The sequence below is a fragment of the Artibeus jamaicensis genome, unplaced genomic scaffold (genome assembly GCF_021234435.1).
Source record: "Artibeus jamaicensis isolate MK-2021 breed Jamaican fruit bat unplaced genomic scaffold, CSHL_Jam_final scaffold_1019, whole genome shotgun sequence".
NCBI classification, from domain to species: domain Eukaryota; kingdom Metazoa; phylum Chordata; class Mammalia; order Chiroptera; family Phyllostomidae; genus Artibeus; species Artibeus jamaicensis.
In genome coordinates, this window is record NW_026522025.1 from 17,931,373 (window position 1) to 17,954,472 (window position 23,100).

General features: G+C 34.5%; 1 protein-coding gene across 1 annotated transcript in view; it reads left to right on the top strand.

Annotated features, from left to right (window-relative positions):
* The window catches only part of LRRC7 (leucine rich repeat containing 7), a 491,093-nt gene that overhangs the window by 355,307 nt on the left and 112,686 nt on the right, over nucleotides 1-23,100 (top strand). The window contains exons 11-14 of the mRNA XM_037145320.2: nucleotides 3,531-3,603; nucleotides 19,066-19,195; nucleotides 20,256-20,371; nucleotides 21,770-21,839. Of these exons, the coding sequence (XP_037001215.1) occupies nucleotides 3,531-3,603; nucleotides 19,066-19,195; nucleotides 20,256-20,371; nucleotides 21,770-21,839 (389 nt within the window). The remainder of the gene's footprint in view (nucleotides 1-3,530; nucleotides 3,604-19,065; nucleotides 19,196-20,255; nucleotides 20,372-21,769; nucleotides 21,840-23,100) is intronic.

Sequence of the window (23,100 nt, forward strand, 5' to 3'; positions counted from 1 at the left end):
ACTGGTCACTCCTGCCCAAACACCACTCCATACCTCTTCAAATGCATAGTGAGAGTACACAGTTTACTTACGGTCATTACTGCTTATCAATACCAAGAACTATACTAGTCTATGGTAAGTGCCCCTTGAATATTTAGTAAATAAAGTGAGTTAGCCATACACAAGAAGAATGAACACCTACCTGAACCTGAGATACAATAAAAGCACACCAGTGACCCCAGGCCTGATGGACCCCAGGCAGCAAACAGTGGCAGCTTTCAGTTTCTTTCCTTGCAGGGAAGGGGAAGAAAAAAAAGACCTTCAGCATAACAAGGGAACTGGAATTTATAGGAGATTGAGAAGGAGACCTCTTTTCTGTGAAGAGAAGCTGCACAAACCTATAACTAGTATGTGGAGCTAGGATGGAAGGCAAGAATATATACAGATTCACTGGTGAAAAATGTAGCAAAGTCACAGGCTGGTTTGGACTAGGCTTGCAATATCCAGTGGGATGAGAGCACCATGTTTCTAATATAGGACCTGGTTCTGAATCCAGAAAGGTGAGGACCAGGTAGAAGGAATCATAAAAGTGCCAGACAGGAGTGAGCAAAGATAATGAGACTACATTCAGCCTCTCAGATGAGCATATAAACAAACAAACAAAGTTAAAGCTAATATCGTTATGGCAATCAAATATTCAAATAAGCAGGAATATTTGCTCAAACCAAAATTATCAAGCAATGTAAAAAAAGTTTTTAAGTATGTGTAGATGTTCAAATAGATAAAAGGAAGAATAATATTTGTAAAATTAATAATTTCTAAAACAAAAGCAGGAGCTATGACTAAGAACAAGAATTATTTTAAAGAATAACCAATTAGAAGTCATGGAAATAAAAATGTCACATAGTGAAACAAAGTATGATATAGTGTTCATTTAAAGCATCTTCCTTTAAGAAAGCAGGCTAAGGTATTAGCCTGCTGGTCTGGGGAGGTCAGCTTCGTAGTCCAGTTACCTGAGTTCAGGTTCTTGTGTTTCTGCCTTACTGGCTATGTGACTTTAGACTAGTTCATTTTGAGGATTAAATGAATTAATCTCTGTAAAATTGTGTGGAATGGTACCTGAAACATAATAGGTACTAAATCAATATTAGTTATTATAATGATTATCATAATCTTAGATTTAATGAAGGTACAGCTATTTGGCTTGCAAAATTCTATTACATATATGTACCTTTCATGTAAATATTAGCTTATTTAATAAATTACATTAATATTGAATACACTTGCTGCTAAATATATATTTATAGCTAAAATCATAGTAAAAAGCCTCCTTTTTCTTTCTCTTCAGTACTTCCAAATTTGGAATATAGGAGAAAGAGATTGGGGACTGAAGAAGGGTGCAAGTATAAGGAAGGAATGTGAAATACTTTTGATTCCCAGAAGTAGATAAGGAGAGTCCATGCAGATATGATATGGAAATTCAGGGAAGGAAATATCTACCAGAGGAAAATAATGAGCAACAATGACAATGGGGCCACTGACCTCATTACAATCCAAGGTCATTCTCATTCCTACAGAAGCTCCATAATCTGTCCAAAGAGCACCCCTAGGATGGAATACATGAGTAATAAAGTAGCCACATCACAAATGAGTGAGATTCCTTTAAATTCACAGACACAGAACTGAGCAGGGAGACTAACTTGCTTCAATTTTTAAACATGTAGAAACTTTTGTCAATTGTTGAGCCACTGCCCTAATTCTTCAGAAAAATATGTTAATCAACCTTTTGGCCATAGTTCCTAACCTGCATCATGATTTCCTCACGAGGGCATCAGACCTGGGGACTGTGATTTTCTTAAAAGAATGCTCTGGGGCCTCGCTGGCTTCATCATGGAGTTTGCTCAGCTCTCTTCCAACAGCTCAAAACTTCTTGTGACCTAGTCAAGTGATAGTGAGACTGTCAACCCTCCCGTAACTCCACTGGTACACAGGGGCAGTAGTTTGATCAGAGCTACCAAATCACACCAAATTTACCTATAATTCATGGTCCCCTGTTTTCCTTTCATAACTGATGAACAAGCTCAGGAGTTCTTTTACACTTCCAAGGCTGATATTTAACATACAAGCCAGAGAAGTTAGGGTGACTCAGTCCCCTAACATAGATGAATGCATGGCTGTGGGTGTTCAGACTTTAGATACATGACCTCTGGCAGATGCTACTGTTCTCAGCAGTGTGTCCTGGGGTCACAAGCTGATGTAGTTAAACTCTAAAATTTGAGGGTATTTTCTCACAGCAGTGTGACAGTAGTAACATTTCTCTCCCTCAGAGAAGGTATTGTGAGTGCTTCTGAAGGATATGTAACTGAGGATCCCCAAATTTAAAGTCCAACAACAGCTTTATCTCAGAATCTTTGTGACTTACTCTGTGCCTTTAAGGAATCCTTAAAATACATGAGGTGGGTGGGCATCATCTATAGCACTGCTTCTCAAAGCACAGTCACAACACACTGCGTGTACAAGATATTTTGCAGGCACACTCAAGAATGCCATGATGACTTTACACAGTTACATTGCTAGATTAGTATATTAAAAGCTCCTAGAAAAACTTCATTAAAAATCTATTTAATTTTGTTTTATTTGGAATTTCTCACATTGACCATGAAACCTACTATATCCATCAGAACAAGCTTCCTGCAAAACAAGTAGTCTGTGATATATGTATATGCATATTTCCAATGTAAAACAAAAATTAGCCAACTATTAATGCTTTGCCCTTGGATTTTGGCTGCTTAAGCCATATTGATAGTATAGGTTATGCTATGGAAGGTTAGAGGAGGCTCTTCAATTACTATGCGGCCAATGTTTATTAGAACCCTGGGAGTACAGTAAGAGGTGAGGGCGTGGAGGGCATAAATCAGACAGTAAAGATAAATAGTTGGACCTTCGGTTCTTGGCAAGTTCTGCATAGTATATTAACAATTGTAAGTTTTTGTGCTTACCACTGATCCAAGTCAAGGATTTATGGTAACAAAAAAAGTACGACATCATATGTTATAATATTCCAAGTCCATAATTATAACCCCTGTGTTGTAATTCCTCAGTACCCATTTGTTAATTATTAGGCTTAATTCAGATTTGTTTTCAATTTGTATCACAACAGGAATGTTAGTTATTAGTGCTTACAAGTTAATTAAATATTAAATCACAGCTGGCTTGAAAGATTTCATCTGGTCAATTTTCTGCATAATAGAAAATGGAATGTGGCAGTGTTACTGTCATCTCACATTTCTATGGAGCCCTATGTTTTGCTTACTTGTCTGCACTGATGCACTTGAACTCCCATTCACATAAGTAAATTTTTTGCAACTGTAAAGTCAAAACTAGACTACACACAAATATCAGTTTGTAGTGTAACAGAGGGCTATATATAGTGTAAACAGAGCACAGCCAGTGTAACAAAAATTTATCACATGTGATTTTTAAATTTCTTTTATAGTGCATTTCCCACCAAAAATCTGTTTCTATGTATTAATAAAACTTCTCTGTTTCAGGACTGTTGAAAAAACTAACTACTCTGAAAGTAGATGATAATCAACTTACATTGCTACCGAACACAATTGGAAAGTAAGTGCCAATGTTTCATACCAACAAGCTTCTCTAAATCCAGAAACAAAAGGATTGGTTAAGTTTGATTTCAAAACATTTTCCACTAGAGATACTAATCATCTTGTTCATATGTAAACTTACTGTAGATCATATTTTATTTAGTTATATATTTGAATATATCTTAATTTAGTTTTATACCTTAATATCATGTTGATACTCAACTATGTAAAATCATGAAAAGCATTTGACCATGACTCTTCCACAAGCAAAGTGATAACCTAGGCCTTCAATTATACTCTTGCCTGTAATTTTCCGCTTTATTAATTTGATGTTTTGACTGAGTAGGAGCTCTAAAGTCACTTGAATGTGTCCTACAAAATAAAATCAATTTAATCTGCATTGTGTATACACTGCCATTACATAATTAGTAATAATTTATATTTATAGAAGTTTAGTATATTTTTAGAAGCTAAAGAGATAACCATCTGTTTTAGCTTGCATTTTTAAAAGCTCCAGGATGGAAGGTCGTTATTGCCTTTTAAGGATAAAATATATTTTATTTATTTGAGAGCAATTTATATATAATTTTATGTTGACTGTAATCTTTGGTTCTCAATTCAGTATTTCACTGAAATGTTTATTTACAGTTGATGTAAAGTGAGACATCAGTAAGGTGTCTTCATTCTGAAATTGTGTAAGACCATTAGATAGGGATTTTGCTGTGCATCTCAGTGTGAAGAATTACATACATGTGTAATGAACAGACTTGGGTATATTTGGGGTGGGGAGCTTTTACTTAAAAACAGATTTATTGGGTATAATTGACATGCAACAAACTGCACATATTTAAAGTCTACAATTTGATAAGTTTTGACATAGAGACAAAGCAATGAAACCATCGCCACAGTCAAGACAGGAAAAATACCCTTCAATCCTAAAGATTTTCTGCTGCCTTTTCCTCTCCTGCTTCTTTACTCCAAGTTGGCAAGTAACCATTGATATAAAAAACTTCACTTTCCAGGAGTGGAATAAGTGGGCTAAATTTACATTCTAATGTTCACACTTTGGAGAGTAGTAAAAGTCTCAATCACTTTTCAATATTTTAATGTCCTCGCCATACTACATGTTTCATTCTCACAGTTACTTCCATTTTATTTAATATAGAGACAAATTAACCTTCTTTAGAGATACACAAAAGAAAATATCTGTATCAGTTTGATGCTTTAAAAAATTCTTCCTACCCTGGCTGGTGTAGCTCAGTGGATTGAGTGTGGGCCTGCAAACCAAAGGATCTCAGTTCAATTCCCAGTCAGGGCACATGCCTGGGTTGCAGGCCAGTCCCCATCAGGGGACGCATGAGAGGCAACCATACATTGATATTTCTCTTCCTCTCTCCTTCCCTTCCCCTCTAAAGATAAATAAATAAAAATGTTTTAATAAAAAAATAATAATAAATAAAAAATAAAATTTTCTTCCTATTTAATTATATTCTTAAAGACTAATCTTAGCTTTTTAGATCAATACTGAAATTCTTATATAATTTATATATATTAATAACTCTATGAAAACAAGTTAAAGAAGTTTGATAATCTAAAAGCAAAGAAAATTGACTTTTTTAGTATACAAGTAAATTGTATGGTAGGTTATTTACATACTTAGTTTTCTTTTCATTTTAATTTTTAAAAATTGATAAATTTTCCCTTAAAATATTAAAAAAATGGGCCTGAGCCCAATTTAAAAGTTGATTACTGGTTTAGAGGGATAAAGATGAATACTCTTATAAAATCTCATTTTTTACATTTGCAGTGCCATAATCATCCTCTGATTATTATTTCAAGAAAAATAAAAGGGAGCCCTGGCTGGTGTAGCTCAGTGGATTGAGCGCGGGTCTGCAAACCAGACAATCACAGTTCGATTCCCAGTCAGGGCACATGCCAGAGTTGCAGGCAGGTTCCCTGCAGGCCATTTCCCAGCAGGGGATGCACCAAAGGCAACCATACATTGATGTTTCTCTCCCTCTCTCCTTCCCTTCCCCTCTAAAGATAAATGAATAAAATCTTTAAAAAAAAAAGGGGGGAAAAAAGAAAAGAAAAGAAAAGAAAAGGGAAGTGTTCGAGGAAAGGCCTAATCACAGAAGTAGGACATTTTTACAAAGCAGCAGGAAGTATATGGGAAATCTTTTTCTTTTCTGCTCAGTTGTTCTGTGAACCAAACAGCTCTAAAAAAAAAAGAAAAAGAACTGGCAAACTATAATTATTTAGACTTGGGTATTTGGCATCCATTTGGGCAAAAAATGATCAAAGTGAGCTTGACAGTTCAAGAAAACAACTGACAATACTTGTTGCCAGCAACAAAATTAGAGCTATTAAGCAAAAGTTAGAGTTTTAGAAAATTCTGTCACTCTCAACTTGGCAGCTTCCCAATTCTTACAGGCTTTTTTGATAAGACTGATGTGATATTAATGAATGTTGTTTGTTAATACTATATTATAAAATGTGTCAACATTTGGAAAATCTGTATAATTCAGTGAAGCAACATTTTCCAAACAACCAATGCATGAGTTATAAAATTAGACATGAGTGATCGACCCATTGAAAGTTCAAAATAGATCAGTTCTTTAATGTATAGACCAAAGATTTTAATGTATTGGTAAATAAAGTAAGAAAAATTCATTAGTATACCTTCAGATTACAAATGGCAATTATCCTATAAGAAACTGCCACTTGTTGAGTTTTGGTATAAAAGCAAAAAATAATCACAATATTCTTAAAAAGCTTTTAAGTTTGTCCCCCTTTTCTAACTGGATTTCTGTGTGAGGCTCAATTTTGTTTTTTTACGCAATTCAATAAAAACTGTATTCGGTCCAGCAGATTGAATACATAAGCAGATAAGAGAATCCTGTTGCAGACTTCTGGCCAAGATGGAGGCGTAGGTAGATACATTTTGTCTCCCCACACAACTCAAAGGACAACAACAAATTTAAAAACAAAAAAATAACTGGAACTGCCAGAAAATCTAGCTGTATGGAAGTCTGACAACCAAGGAGCTAAAGAAGAAACCTTCATCCAAACTAGCAGGAGGGGCAGAGACAGGCAGCCAGGGCAGAGAGGACATGGCAAGACAGTGGACTGCCAACTGGGAGAGACAGTGGCTGGAGGAGCAGGCAATCCCACATTTGTGTGTGTATAAACCAGGAAGAACAACTGGGGAGCAAGACAGACTGCACAACCCAGGGTTCCAGCTCAGGGAAATAAAGCCTCAGAACCTCTTACTGAAAAAACCTGTGGGGGTTGAGGTGGCAGGAGAAACTCCAAGCCTCACAGGAGAGTTTGTTGGAGAGACCCACAGGGTCCTAGAATGTACACAAACCCACACACTCAGGAATCAGCACCGGAAAGGCCCAATTTGCTTGTGTGTAGCAGGGGAAGTGACTGGAAGCCAGCAGAGAGCTAAGCAAGTGGCATTGTTCCCTCTCAGACCTCACCCCCACAGACAACACCACAACATAGCAAAGTAGGTTGTCCTGCCTGGCAAATACCTGGCAAGCACATACCTGGCGAGGGGGCACCACCCCTTATGATGTAACAGAAACATTGAGACAAAAAAAAAATAGGGTTCAAATGAAAGAATAGATCAAAGCACCAGAAAAAAACCCAACTAAGTAATGAGATAGCCAACCTATCACATGCAGAGTTCAAAACACTAGTAATCAAGATGCCCACAGAAATGGTTAAGTATGCTGATAAAATAGAGGAAAAGGTGAAATAAAGGAGAATGTACAGGGAACCAACAGTGAAGGGAAGGAAACTGGGACTTAAATCAACAATTTGGAGCAGAAGGAAGAAATAAACATTCAACCAGAACAAAATGAAAAAAAAACAAGAGTCAAAAAAACTGAGGAGAGGCTTAGGAACCTCCAGGACAGATGTCCCAATATCCAAATCATAGAAGTGCCAGAAGGAGAAGAGCAAGAAATTGAAGACTTATTTGAAAACATAATGAAGGAGAACTTCCCTAATCTGGCAAAGGAGATAGAATTCTAGGAAGAATAGGAAGCTCAGAGAGTCCCAAAGAAGTTGAGCCCAAGGGAGCACACACCAAGGCACATCATGACTGTATTACCCAAGATTAAAGATAAGGAGAGAATCTTAAAAGCAGCAAAAGAAAAGGAGACAGTTACCTACCAAGGAGTTCCCATAAGACTATAAACTGATTTTTCAAAAGAAAACTTGCAGGCAAGAAGGGGCTGGAAAGAAGTATCCCAAGTCATGAAAAGAAAAGCTATCATTTAGAATTACTATATCATTTAAGATATAGTACTTCCCAGAGGAGGTCAAGTTAAAGGAGTTCATCATCACCAAGCCCTTATTATATGAAATGTTAGCAGGACTTATCTAAGAAAAAGATCAGCAGTACAAACAGTAAAATGACAACAAACTCACAACTATCAACAATGGAACCTAAAACAACAAAAACAAAAATGAACTAAGCAAACAACTAGAATAGGAACAGATTCACAGAAATAGAGATCACATGGAGGGTTATCAGCAGGGAGGGGTGCAGAAAAACGGGGGAAAAAGGTAGAGGGATAAGCACAAATGGTAGGTACAAAGTAGACAGGGGGAGGTTAAGAATAGTACAGGAAATGGAGAAGCCAAAGAACTTATATGTATGACCCATGGACATGAGCTAAGGTGAGAGAATGATGGTGGGTGGGGGGTACAGGGCAGAGGGGAATAAAGGGGAAAAAAATGGGATAACTGTAATAACATAGTCAATAAAATATATTTAAAAAATAAGGAATTAGAAAAAAAGAGAATTCTGTTGCTTTCTATTGAGTGAAACATTGAAGAGATTTGCAAAAATAAAAATAATGTCATTGTTCTCACTGTTTTGGGAAAATATAGCTACTTTTATAAAAATATGTTATTTATATTAACATGTCATTGTTTTTATTGTTATTTAAACACAAAAAATAAATAATTATTTTAAAAATTATTATTTTAATTTATAATGTGGTAGATACCAATAGATATAAACCATATAAACAAAAATTCTTGAGTTACCAGTAATTTTTTTAAATATAAGGGGGTCTTAAGGCCAAAAAAAATCTGAAGATTTCTTTTCTATATCACAACATGGATTAGATAATAAAATTATAACAACTATTATCTCATTTATGTTCCCATTTAAACATAGCACTTGTATAGAAATGTTTTGTATTTGCACATATGACAAAAATAGACTAAATTTCTAAAATTTTGTGGTACATCTTAAAAGTAATCTGCCTGAGCAAAGATAATAGTTATTAATATTATTATTATAATTATGGCTTTGTTTTACTTAGAAAATTCAGAATTGATAGATCAGAGGTTTAGTTTGAGGGCTAGAGTTGACAATTTTTTTGACTCTATTAAATTGCAACTCAGATCAGTTGCAGAGAGTGTTTGGTAAATCATCAAATGCTCTGCATTTCATTGTGCGACACTACCTAAGACTCTGAGTGCCACAATCCTAACAGTGTTACAACCAGCTGCAGTGACCAGAAGTACTCTCATTCTGCACGTAGACTGTTTCCATACGTTACATTTGTCTTTGGCATTTTTTAAAGATGCTATTTATTTATTTTTAGAGAGAGTGGAAGGGAGAAAGAAAGAGAGGTAGAGAAACATCAACGTGTGAGAGAAACATCGATGGTTGCTTCTTAGCCCACAACTTAAACATGTGTCCTGACTGGGAATCGAACCGGTGACCCTTTCATTTGCAAAGCCACACTCAATCCACTGAGCCACATTAGCCAAGGCTGTCTTTGGTAATTTTTAATAGTCCATATATTAAAAACTACTGGAAGAATTCATTTTTCAACATTTTTGACAGGTGACATAGATCCTATGACTTTTGTGCCAATGACTTCTAAAATTATTTACATTTGTAGTTGAATCTTAATTTGTGCTTGTGCGTACCAGGTGCTCTAACAATTACATGTGCACTGAAAATAATAATAAACAACTTTTTGTGTGTGTTCACATTGGACCAGACACTATGTTTGGTGCTTCGTAAGTCTTCTTATGCAGTTAAAGGCCCATTAGTACTATTCAGTGCGTATTTGTTATCTCCCCATCAACAAATACAGAAACTTAGGCTAAGAGAAGTTACCAGGTTTCAAAGCTATGCTGTCAGTTGAACTGTATATGATGCCTCTTGATATATGTGATAGTTGAGTCACATACTTTGTAATATTTGGAAATTTAATGGGCCGCATTGCTCTAGAGGCAAAAGATGTTTCATAGGAAAAGAAACTGCACCCTGAACCTTCTTTCTCATAATTTCATTGTCGTGAACAAAAAGCAATAAAACCTCAAAACTCTGGATATTTTAAAAGTCATTTCCTCATAGTGGTCAAACAGAAAGACAACTGGCCTGGGAATGAGAACATCTAAGTAGTTATGCAAAGCTAAATAAGTCCCTTCTCTTTGGTGCATGAGCCCCGAGGGAACCTGCAAGGAGCACTGGCTTGGGAGTCAAACAACATGGGTGTGAATCTTGGCTCACCACCTGCTGTGTGAACTTGAACAAGTTACTTAATCTCCTCATTTATTCTTCCACCTAGACCTAAAATTTTCTAATTCTTTAATCCAGATGTTTAGTCTATATCATGTCAACACCCTAAATGGAAAATTCCAGTAGTCTACGTGCAAGACTGCTGTGATAACAAGAAAATAAATAGACGTTCTTGTAGGTACCTGAATGCTAAGAGCTGTGCTTCTCTCTTTTCCCTAAGACTGGAAGAATATGCAAGAAACTGGAAATGTACATGGCTTTGGAGAAAAGAATTTGGGGGCCAGGACATAGAGTTAATAGGAAGACTCCTTTTATAATACACGCTGTGTACTTTTTAAATCTTGTTCCATGTAGTATTATTTTAATAAAAAAAATTAAAGACAAGTCACACACACAAATTCTTCATTGGATAAAACCCAAATTACTTTGCACTAAAATTCAGCTTTTCAATATTCTACTGGTGGTTCTCATCTGTATTCCCCGATCAGCAGTATCATCTTTAACTGGGAACTTGTTACAAATGCAAATTCTTAGAGATAACGCAGATCCATTCACTGAATCAGAAACTCTGGATATTGGGCCAGCACAATAAAGTCTGAGAACCACTATCTCGACTCAGCTTACTTTTATAGTTGTCAGCTAAGTATTCCCTCAAACCCTACTCCACTGTATCTGCATTAGAGTTGCCCGAGATGTGGTTCTAAAATGAAGCTGCTTTAGTTTTAGGTGTGGTTGTTAATAACTGTGAGTTTGTTGTCCTTTCACTGTTCATGTTTCTTTAACTTCTTTTTCTTCGATAAGTCCCTTTAACATTTCATATAATAACTAAAAGGACAGCTAGATCAGGAGTGGAAACATACAAATGAAGATCTCAAGGAGGGTTAGCAACAGGGGAGTGGGAGGAGGAGAAGGGAGGAGAAGCGGGGAGAAGGTACAGAAAATAAATAGCATAGACAGTAGATAGAAAATAGATGGGGGGCAAGAATAGCATGGGAAATATAGAATCTAAAGAACTTGAGACACATGGACATAAACTAAAGGGGGGGTAATGGTGGGGATGGGGGGGCAGGGTGGAGGGGAATGAAGGGGGGGAATAGAACAACTGTAACAGCATAATCAATAAAAAATTTAAAAAATAAAATAAAACAAAAATAAAAAAATTGCAAGGAAAAAAATAAAAATAAAAATAAATAAAATGAAGCTGCTTTAGAGAAGTTAACCAAGCAGTTTGTTATTTTGGCTCTGGTGCCAGACCTTCTGGGTTCAAAACCGGGCTTTTTGGTGTGGTTTTAGGTAGCGTAGAGCTCTAGATCTCTCCCCAGTAAAATGAAAACTAATAATAATGCGTACCTCAGGAGAATATCGTGAGGATTAAATTTTTTATTTATTTTCATCTGTATGAGGATAGTAGTATAACATGAATGAAACACCCAGTTCTTAAAAATGCTTAGTACTTTTTTACAAATACAATAATAATACATTCTCTTAGTCTGCTCAGACTAACAAAGTTAAGAAACAGAAAGTTAGGAAACCTTTCAGTACCCTAACTTGAAGCACATGGAATCTTTCTTAAAAGGTCTTTTGCAATGAGTGAAACTATTTTCTACTCATCGGTTATAGATATGTTCATTAAATACTTTTAAACAGTATTTTGCATTAGGATATACTTTTGTCCTATAATAAAAAATTTTACAGATTTTCTTTTTAAAAATCTATTTAATTTTCCAAACAGTCCAAAGACAGGCAAAGGTTAATAATAATTGCTTTGGAAAGAAGAAAACATTGGGTCAAATGAAAAGTATAACAACCAGCCCGCAGTGTCCACATCATTAAGGATAAAATGAGACTTTCATCCGGACCACCGAGTCCAGTGGGGAAAAAGGGCGGGAATGACTTTTCTCTCAAGGGGAGCAAAAACCCCTGACCCTTGCTGTGACCAGCCTTTATCCAGGTTCTCAGCACATTACGTGATAGTCCTCATTTACTATGCACAGGTTCACTTTAGGTGATTACCTTTTACAGAAAACAAAGGGGAGGATGCTGCTAATCACATCACAGAAGAGGGATATTTGCGAATGAAAAGGCAAGAGTGGTTGAACCAGTTACACTGATCCTAGGAAGGTTTAGCACGGTTTTTAGGAAGTTACTTTGCAGTAAATGTTTGCCACAAATCCGGGTGAGGGAGTTTTTAGCAAAAAGCAAGACTCAAAGTGGCCTAGGTACATAGCAGGCCTGATCCCCCACAGGAGATCAATGGGCGTGGGCCCTTTGCATCTCTCAGTGGGAGCTGGGCACACGCCACACAAAACTGTCTCCTACAACTATACAGTAATGATAAATCTGCTCATTATAATCAGATATTTCACAGACAAACTCTCTAAATGATTAACTATTCCTAACAGATACTATTTCCACCACAATTTGACTGAATTTGGCATAGACTAAAATTTAGTATAACGACTGAGTGACTTTTATTTAGTAAACACTATAAAGAAAATTAGTCTAAATTTTGTTTGTTTGCACTGTTTAGAAGCAGCCCAAATAATTCATCTGATATTAATGAGAAAATTAGGGATGGAATCTTAAACTTGATTCCTAGCCTAAATTAAATATAATTGATTCTATAATGTCTGAAAATAAGAATAATGGCAAAGCTACTTAATATTTTCTATGTGCTCATTTAAGTGTTTTACATATATTAACTCCTTTGCATGTATTTAGTCCTTACCACACATAGTTAAGTACCGACATCACCCCCTTTTTCCCAGTGAAGAAACTGAGGCACAGAGAAATTAAGCAACTGGTGAGGACATTGCCACTAGCAATGGCTAGAATCCAGACTTCACCCCAGCTGGCTAGCTGCATTTAGCCTATTAACCCCTAGGTTTTATAAGCAGGCACATTTAAGCAGTAGCTTGTAATTTCCAAACATGTTTTATATCTCTCTCTCTCTTAAAAAAATATTTTATTTATTTTTAGAGAGAGGGGAAGGGAAGGAGAAAGAGTGAGAGAGAAACATCAATGTGTGGTTACCTCTCACGTGTCCCCTACTGGGAACCTGGCCTGCAACCCAGGCATGTGCCCTGACTGGGAATTGAACTGGAGACCCTGTGCTTCACAGGCCTGTGCTCAATCCACTGAGCTACACCAGCCAGGGCTATATCTCTCTCTTTAATTATTATATGCCTTTCAACTAAATCTTTGCTAATACAATTAGTTTTTCATAACCATCAGAAATATGTCTAGTTATGTCTTACTAATAAATGCTAGTAATTTTATATTTCATCTACTGGAAAGTTTTACTTACATGAAACAACCCATTTTAAAAAGCAGATATCACAGTATAACCTCTAAATGTTTCAGAAACAGATTGTTCCAAAAAACTTGAGGGTCTTTCTATCTCATAATAGGTCATCTTAATGGAGTGCCATGTCTACACCAGCAGCTTAGCATATATTGAATCCTCACGAAACTACATGTTAGGCATTACCAATCAATTTTATACATGAGAAACATAGATCAATTGTCAACTTCACTCATTTATTAAGTGGCCACACTAACATTGGAACCCAAGCCTGTCTGAATATTTTCCAATAATGTAATCACATTACTACTATTAAGAGTTAAAAGTAAACTAAAAAATCGAAGCTCAAAGTCATTTATTTTTATGTGTATTAGCATCTACATTAATAGAACATATAATGGTTTTTTTAATGTTCATAAATGATGTTAAAGTGAAATTATAGATTATCTGTGTAATATATTCACATTTTCTCTCCCCTATTAGCTATGTAACTGAGGGTTAATGAGACAGTAAGATTTTCCCAACCAAGACTAATAATTCATGAAGACTAAATTAAAGTAGAGAAAAATGTAGAGAATATTTTTAGAAAATTAAATCTATTGTTTAATTTCAAACATTACTACCTCCAGTTCTGTGACTTGTACCAATATGTGAAGTAACACGAAGCCTTACTGAATGTGTTCACAACTCTTACGATAATTAGATGGATTTTAGCTGTTACTGACATGTCATGTGACTATGTGTGTATTTAAATGTTACGCTTAAAATATTTGAAAGGGCTTTATTTAAAGCCTTGTGACTCAGCATGTGGTCCCAGGAATGGAAGCATCCACATCACCGAGAACAACGATTTTCAACCAAGATGCTGGAAGAATTCTTACAACCTGACTGTTCAGTCAGGGGCACGGACCTCTTTTCCCATAGCAGCCAAAAAACAATAGCAATCTGGTGTGGATGAATCGAAACTATACCTCTTTTTTTTTTGTCAGATCAGGAAAAAAATTTTTTTGTGTGCCACAGAATTTTAGGAATTAGTTTATGGGTGCCATGAAATGAAAGAGTTGAAAATCGCTGATTTAATCTTATTACACATGCTGGATCTGGGCACCCCCCCAAATAACTGAATATGAATCTGCATTTTAGAAAGTTCTTCTGGTGATTCCTATGTACACTAAAGTTTGGGAAGCATCACTTTAAAGTACCTTACACTTCCTTGGCAGCTTTTATTCTCTTTGAACTGTACGATTATAGACTACAGATAGACCTGCAAAGAAAAAAAAAGGTAATTTTGGTCTTTTTTTTGCACAAAGTATGATGAACTCATTTTTATTTATTAAGATATAATTGACATGAAACATATTAGTTTCAGGTGTATAAAAATAATGATTGAATATTTGTATATATCACACAGTGATCACTGCAATAAATCCAGTTAACATCCATCACTGTACATAATTAGAATTTTTTCTTGTGATTGGACCTTCAGATATACAACATAGTAGTTGTTATGTTATACATTGCATCCACAAGACTTAATGATTGTATAAGTGGAAATTTGTACCTTTAGACCACCTTCATGCATTTTGCCCACCTCCCAGCCTCCATCTCTGGGAGCCATTAGTCTGTTCTCTGCTCAGATTGGTTGGTTTGTTTTTAGATTCCACAGATAAGTGACATTACAGTATCGTCTCTCTCTGTCTGAGTTTTTTCACTTACTTGGTCTGTGCCAGTGATAATCTGAGTAAATGTAATACAACTTGTACTCATATAGATCTGGTATTAAAACATGTTGGGTGATTTTAACAAGATACCTTCACTAAAGTCAGTCGAAATGTTAAATTATGAATTTGAATCTTTGGAAATTCAGAAATCATTAAAGAATATGTGTTTTGTATCTAATAGCTTTTATCTATCCCAGAGATATAAAATACTTTCAGGCTATAAGTTATGAATTCAGTATATCCATAGTACAGTAAAAATGTTGTCTTATTCATGCAGGAAGCTCTCATTTTGCACAGTAGTGGGAAACTGAAAAACAACCATGCTTCAAGTTGAAACTGCAAAGCAGACATAACCAATGAGGAAAATTATGATTATTCTGACAAAGGTCTTTAAAAACCTTTTTCAAACCATTAAATACTTTTACTGTTGGTTATAAATGTATAGGAAAATGGAAAAATAGTAAAACCAATATTTATTTAGTATACTGTCAGTGTAAACATTAGTAACATCAAGAACTACGGTGTTTACTTTGTAAAAAGTGAAGCTTGTCTAGATCGAACAGTGTTTATCTTCTTTGCATCGTGTGAGTCATAACTAGAGTGAACACTCTTTTCTATGTGTCAGTGGACTGCCGGACTCCTTTTTCAGCTTGGATCAGCACCAAACTCGTGCTTTCAATGTCATGAAACATCTCTGCGAGGGTCTGTAATGTGAAGGGGATTGCCAGCATCCCTTCCTCTGGAACATCATCATTTTCATCACAACCAATTCCTCATTTCTGTCAGCTGGTTTGCCTTCACTAACCTCTGCTGGCAGCATAGCTACAGTCTCTCTGATAGTGGCAGGCAAATTTCAATAGTCAGCTATTTCTTCCATAATTCTACTTATGTTTGGTTCACATCCTGCAGTTATATTGCACAGTGCGCTAAAAGTCTCTGCTATGCTGCACCTATGTTACTTGCTGTTCCTTCCTGCCACAATGCTTAATGTTTTGCAGTTGTATGCTTTATGTCATGTTTCTTTCAGGACATAACTAAAGTTAATGCATGTTTCCCAGTTGTAGCACTGATAGCTTATTCAAAAATTTTTGTAAGATAATAGGCTTTCAAAGTTAAAATAACTCCTTGGTCCATTAGTTGGATTAATAAAGTTGTTCCTGGTGATAAAAAGCAAATTTTCATTTTTATTTAAATCCCCCAAAGAATTAGGATGACCAAGAATATTATCCAACAGTAGCAGTGCTTTAAATATTAAATTATTGTGCCTGTCTGTAGTCTCCCTCTGCTGCTGATTGACAAGGAAGCAACATAACTGTGTGATTACTGTGTGTGTGTGAACTGAGTAGTGGATGTGCTGAGACAGATCACTGACAGACTTTGAAACAAAAAGATTCAGAGTAATCACCGATCATGACCCTCATCTCTCATTTACATTGTGATTTGTGAACTGAAGAGTTAACAGTGAAGTTTATATTTTATCAAGTTACTCAAAGTTAGTATACTGAGGAAACTGAAATTTGAGCCATGAGGACATTATTTAATGAAAGCATAATAACTGAAATCTGTGCATATCAGAACTACACAAAGTAAGGACTGTCTTACTGTGATTCAAGACTAAGACATGTTTTTATGAAAGAAAAAAATAAGATACTTAAATTATATTTTTAATTGTTTAATTTGACATGTGTGGAGGATACATCTAAAAAATTTATTTTTAAAAAATCCCTGGTACTTTTATGACCACTCACTGAGTACATAACTCCGAACTACTGATAGAAACATATTTTAATCAATTCTACTGCATATATTAAGTGGATTATGTGTAAAATACTGTGCTAGACCTTTTTTTAGAAACAAAACCATTATAGTTTTCCCCAATACATTGATTCTTGTATCCACCAACACATATACACACACACACACACACAGTCACACAGCCATCCACACCTGGCACCAAGTGACATGACCAGCCCTGCACATGGGGACTTCAAAGGATTTACAGACATATTTACCCGGGTTCACTAATAACTAAGAAAATACATATCCTGAGAATGTATTTTATGGCAGGTACTGTGCTAAATTTTTTAGTTACAATGGTTTGTGAAATACTCAGAACAACTACATAAGGCAAGAATTCTTAGAATCCTCATTGCAAATGTGAAGAAACTAAAGCTTACAGAAAAGTTAGATAACTAACTGGTCTATGTAAAAGAAAAAAATTTTCACTTAAGCAATACTTACCAAAAAGATGATATTCAAAGTTGAATATTGTGTTCACCACATCTTGTTCTAACCATTTGAGGTTGTTAAGGGTCAAACAGTGAGTTACCTTGATCAGGATCAGGCTGGACCTAACTGAATTAATTCTTTTTTGACCCAAGGATAATGGGGCTTGATTTACTTAACTCTACCTAGACTTGTGAACTCATTTTACCCTCTACATGATGCAAATTATGCTAGTAATCCCTAATTAGCATAACCCACTATTAGCACCCCATTTTGGCGCTGAATTCCATGACCCCTCAGAGCTCTACTCAGAGAATTTCTTCCCTAGTATGTTCCCTTACCTAGCAGGTAAATTAAATCAGCTTTGATTATTGAGCTGTGGTTTTTATTTTATTTTTTGATACACAAGATAATATATCTAGTAACTAACAGTTTGAGCACAAATCCATTCTGAGCAACTGAAAACCCATAGGCTTCATTTCTGTGTAACTAAATGATGGGAGTCAATGGCTGTCAAACTAGCTAGTTTCAAGATATAAAAAAAGAAGCTGATTTTACAGTCTAGCCCAGCTAACTCTAATTCATTCTTCTCTTTATCAGGGTGAAATTTCCCCTTTGGGGTTCCTTCCTCTTACTGTAGTGACAGTGTAATACCATTAACAACATCGATGACAACTTAGATACAGCTGGTGCTAACTCTGGGCCAGCCCCTATTTCTTTTCCAGTTATCTCAAACCAGCCATCCAAATGTCTTTGTTCTCTCGTGATAACTTGAATGTGCATTCATACAATTCCTTCCTGTGGACCTGTGGTCAAGCTGGCTAAGTATGGAGCAATAGTGTCAAACTGGAGAACTGTAACCAAAGGCAGCAGCCATTATTTGTATTTCCATTACTTGTCATGGGAGAGTGGCCTGGTGTTGCTGGATTTTTCTCTTTTTTAAGAGGTACCAAAAGTCTGGATCATTCTGTGGAGTTTACCACTTTTTAAGGAGCTATGTAAGTCAAATGAAGCACATCAGCAGGTTGCTATGAGCCCTGAGCCCTGTTGGTAGACTTGGCTCCAGAGGCAAACCGAGGCAAACCGAGGCAAAGTGGAAAAGCATAGTCTACATTTAGGTTCAGCTTCCTTACTGTGTGAGGCCTTGGACAAGTTACTTCACCTCTTTAAGCTGCCATTTCCTTATATGTAAAATGAATTTTAAAATAATAGGTATAGAATTATTTTAAAGTAATAGATATAGAATAAGTTATTTATATTCCCAAAATGCTTAGTAAAGCACCTAGCATTTAATCCATATTTTGTTCTTGCTGTCGGCCCCTTTTACTCTCCCTTTCTTGGACCCACTCACTATGCCTTCGCACCTACTCATTCCAGCTAAATGTGTTCATTCCAAGGTCACACATTATGAACATCTGACTATAAATGACACCTGTGTTGGGTTAAAACAAACAAAACTTTTGAAAGTGAGAAAAAGAAACTATATTTTACCAAATGGAACCATTTATTAAATGGTATTGAATCACTTGGCTAAATTGGCAAAATAAATTTATATAAATTATGAAGTTGTTTGATAAATACCTCTTGCTGAATCTGGATATGTGACTTTTTCAAAACTTTTTTGCCATCTGACATTTTAGTGTCTAACTAATGTATTTATCTTTCCAGTTTATCTTTATTAGAAGAATTCGACTGTAGCTGTAATGAACTGGAGTCTCTACCTTCTACTATTGGCTACCTTCATAGTCTTCGAACATTAGCAGTGGATGAGAATTTTCTTCCAGAATTACCCAGAGAAGTGAGGAATGAATTTGTTTCTATTCATTAATCTTTAATGATTCTGTTTTAGGATTAAATCTTGACAGATGCAAAGGCAGTGTAGTATCATGAGCTTTGAATATCTCTCTCTCTCCCTCTCTCTCTCTCTCCATATATATGTATATATATATATATATATATACCATCTATGTATATATTTGCTAATCAGTCTTTCCGAAATGACAAGTAAAAAGTTTTTATATTCAACCCACAAAGTACATTGGACTTAAACATGGTTTGCAAAGAAAAGTAATAAAATATTGTAAATGAGTTAATGCTGAGAAATGATTTTAAGAATTTAATGTATATAGTTTTCTTTTAAGAAGACTAATAGATATCCTTTTGAAACAATTATATTTTCATTCCTAAAGTGACAGATTTTTAATGTAAGTTTTTTAAAGTATCATGTCACATAAAAATATTATCTTAGCTTCAGGATACACCAAGAGGTTCTGTCAGCTTTCATCTCTAGATAGAATTTTTATTTATAAATGTCAAGGAAAAACTGTGACATACACTTTCAATTTAACATTTCCTATAAAACATTTCCATAATAAGGGAACAATAATTCATATATCATTATTTTAGAACCAAAAATTCTGAGCAAAAATCACAAATACCATTGTAATATGAAATAAAACTAATTTTGCCAAAGAAATATCAATAATACTTCATTTTTAATATGTTTAATCTGTTGTAAACATAAATGTATTAGTATTGATTTGGGTGGACAAAAACAACATGATAGGAAAAACAATGAAGTTACATATTCTAGTAAAAAATTATAAAGAAAATTCTTCCTTCCTAATACATAAAAAAAATGAGATGTATGTTTTCTCAATAGCTAAAGAAATATACATAAAATAATACCCATATTTCAAAAAGGTAGATTACAAAAAGTAAAATAATACACATAAGAGAATGGTAAAAGTGATAGGAAATCTTTAATTCAATTGTTTTATAAATTATAAAAATTAATATAAAAATATAGTTTTCACTGTGATTCTTTACATTTGTTTTGTTGATGTTGTTACCTGTAGATCGGAAGCTGTAAGAATGTAACAGTTATGTCTCTACGCTCCAATAAACTGGAATTTCTCCCTGAAGAGATTGGACAGATGCAGAAACTAAGAGTCTTAAATTTGAGTGACAACAGGTATTTCTGCAATATATCACAATCACATATTAATTAGTTACTAAGAGCAAATTACTTTTAAAAATCATTTTGAAAACAAATTCTGTGTGTGTGTGTGTGTGTGTGTGTGTGTGTGAAGTATATGGAATGCAAATATCATGTAACTATGCAAATATTTCTTTAGAATATGCAGCAGCTACATTATTTTTAAAGAGATACTTTAAAAAGAGATTCTTCAAAATTTTAATATTTATTTATATTAAAAATATGTATTACATATTTAAATTATGTAAAATGTATATGCCAGAATTTATACATCCTCCCATGCACTGAAAGCATAATAGTATGAAGACATGAAAAATAGTTGAAATAAAAACCTACAAAATTTATTAATGAAATATGTGCATAGATATGTATCCATGCAGACACATGTGTTTTCATGTATACTTTTATGCCTCCAGTAAATTACTTGGGCAATGTGTATATGGTCAACACCAGAGTGCTGGTGAAAATATTGCCAAGAAGTTAATCCTAAATAGTACTAAGGTTTGTAAAGTATGATAAAGATAACTAAATGGTCATTCAGTCATGTTCAGAGCTGGACAAAAATAAAAAATAAAAGAAAGAAAGGACATGACAAAAGTGTTATACAGGTAGATGGTAAAAAGAAAATTTAAAATTGCAATTCATCTTTGTTTTTACCACAATTTTCCAAAAATAGGAAAGGATAAAAAAAATATTGACTGAAGGTAACTAAGAAGATAAGTGAGTATGGAATAGAATGCTTGAACTATTTATTTTTAATGAGTTTCAGTCAGATTGATGATGATATGATAAAGTAAGACACTTTGCAACAAAACTGCCAAGATTAGTTTTTATGGAATCATGAAGAATATTCAAATTCTGAAAGTTAAATGTGGGGGTTCTCATTTGTATGTTGGTTTAAGAAAAAAATAATGTTAATTTCAAAAACCATTCACTTAGTAGCTCAGTAGTATTCCCATGTAAGAGAATAAAACTTTTTATGAAAAGGATTGCAATTTTATTTTTGTCAGGATTGAAAAGAAGCTTCATAGCTTGGTGCAACAAGAGTAAGTCATGTCAAATCAACCTTGTTTCCTGTTTCGACTGGGTTTCTAGACAGGAAAATAAGGAAAATTCATTGAATATGGTGCCCAATATTCAGCAAGACATTTTTCAAAATTTTCTAACTATACTCTTGTGGGTAAGATTAGAAATAGGTCATGGAGCTATCATAGGAAGATCAAGTCCCACAGGATTCAATTACAGCCCCCCGATGGAACCATAATTTTCACCTGGAGGGAGGGTTTCATGGGAACTCTGATTTCTATGGAGGGTTTCCATAGAAATCTCTCCATCTTTACCCATGCTATTTTTAGAATCTTCTTGTTTTTGCAGATTGAAGAATTTACCATTCTCATTTACCAAACTTAAGGAGCTTGCAGCTTTGTGGCTTTCTGACAATCAGGTAACAACTTTTATTACCTGATTTATTTTGTTTATTAAGATGAACTATAATCAAAACTTTGAATTACTAACTTTTTAAACCAAAGATACCTGATCATTGGTGTATAATATAGGTTTTTTATCCCATGGAGGAGAGATTTTTATAAAGCTAGTGATTTAAATATGTATTTTATTGTTTCAGACAAAACAGAACTATGATTCTCAACCTCTTTAAATACTTCAATTTAGCATCTACTTCATTCTCAGATATCTAATAGACAAAATGATCATTTTTGTGAATTTTTAGCTCTACGTGGTACATATGTGTCCTTAGAGGACACACTTTAATTATACTTCTGAAGGTAAAGAATAAAAAGTTATCACCACAATCCCCACAAGAGGGAATTATTATCCTTCATGTTCCTTTTTTCTCATAGTTTTAATTATAATTAACTTAATTCTTAAACTTTATTAAATAAATTTGCAAGTTTGAAGTTATCTTTTGTAACTATCATGACTATATCCTGTAGAAATGTTCTGATATTATTTCTTTTCTGATGAAATTAGATTATAATTGAATCAGTAATTGAGTGTTAATAATTCATATTATTAACTGGAAAGTAACGAGAAACAGTTGAAGACATCTGATTTGCCACCAGAAGAACTGATAATAGACATTTTTTGTAATTGTTAGTTCTCTCTCACCCTTTGCTTATAATCCTGAAATTTTTAAACACATATCCCAAAATATAAATAGCCAAATGAAAACAAACCATGTTGAATTTGGTTTTTCACCATTTCCTTAGCAAGCAAGTGGCATTGTTCAGATTTCTAGATAACGGGCTACTATTGTAAAAAATTAAAATAAACCTCTGTGAAATGTAAAATGTAAGTATAAGAATAATGCTTGTATTTCTACAGTTACTATAGCACTTGCTTCTACCTGAGTAAATTAGATTGTCACTCAAATTCATATCTTATCAATGAATGATAGATTTTGCAAGGCATAAGTATATCATTATAAATAAAGCATTTCTGGAATTAATGTGAATTATGCTAATGCAACAGTCTATTTAGTCTTGCCTTTGGAAAAAAAATTCCCTAATATCAATTTATTATTCTTGTGGAAGAATAAATAGAACAGTGACTAAATCACTTAAGTTTTATTTAGAACAGTGATTTAATGTGTTTCTGACTCAGTTTTATGAGGCAAATCGGTATCCCAAATCCCTTTGTGTTTCATTCCTATTAATAAATGTCATAAAATAAGCCAATTTTTAAAA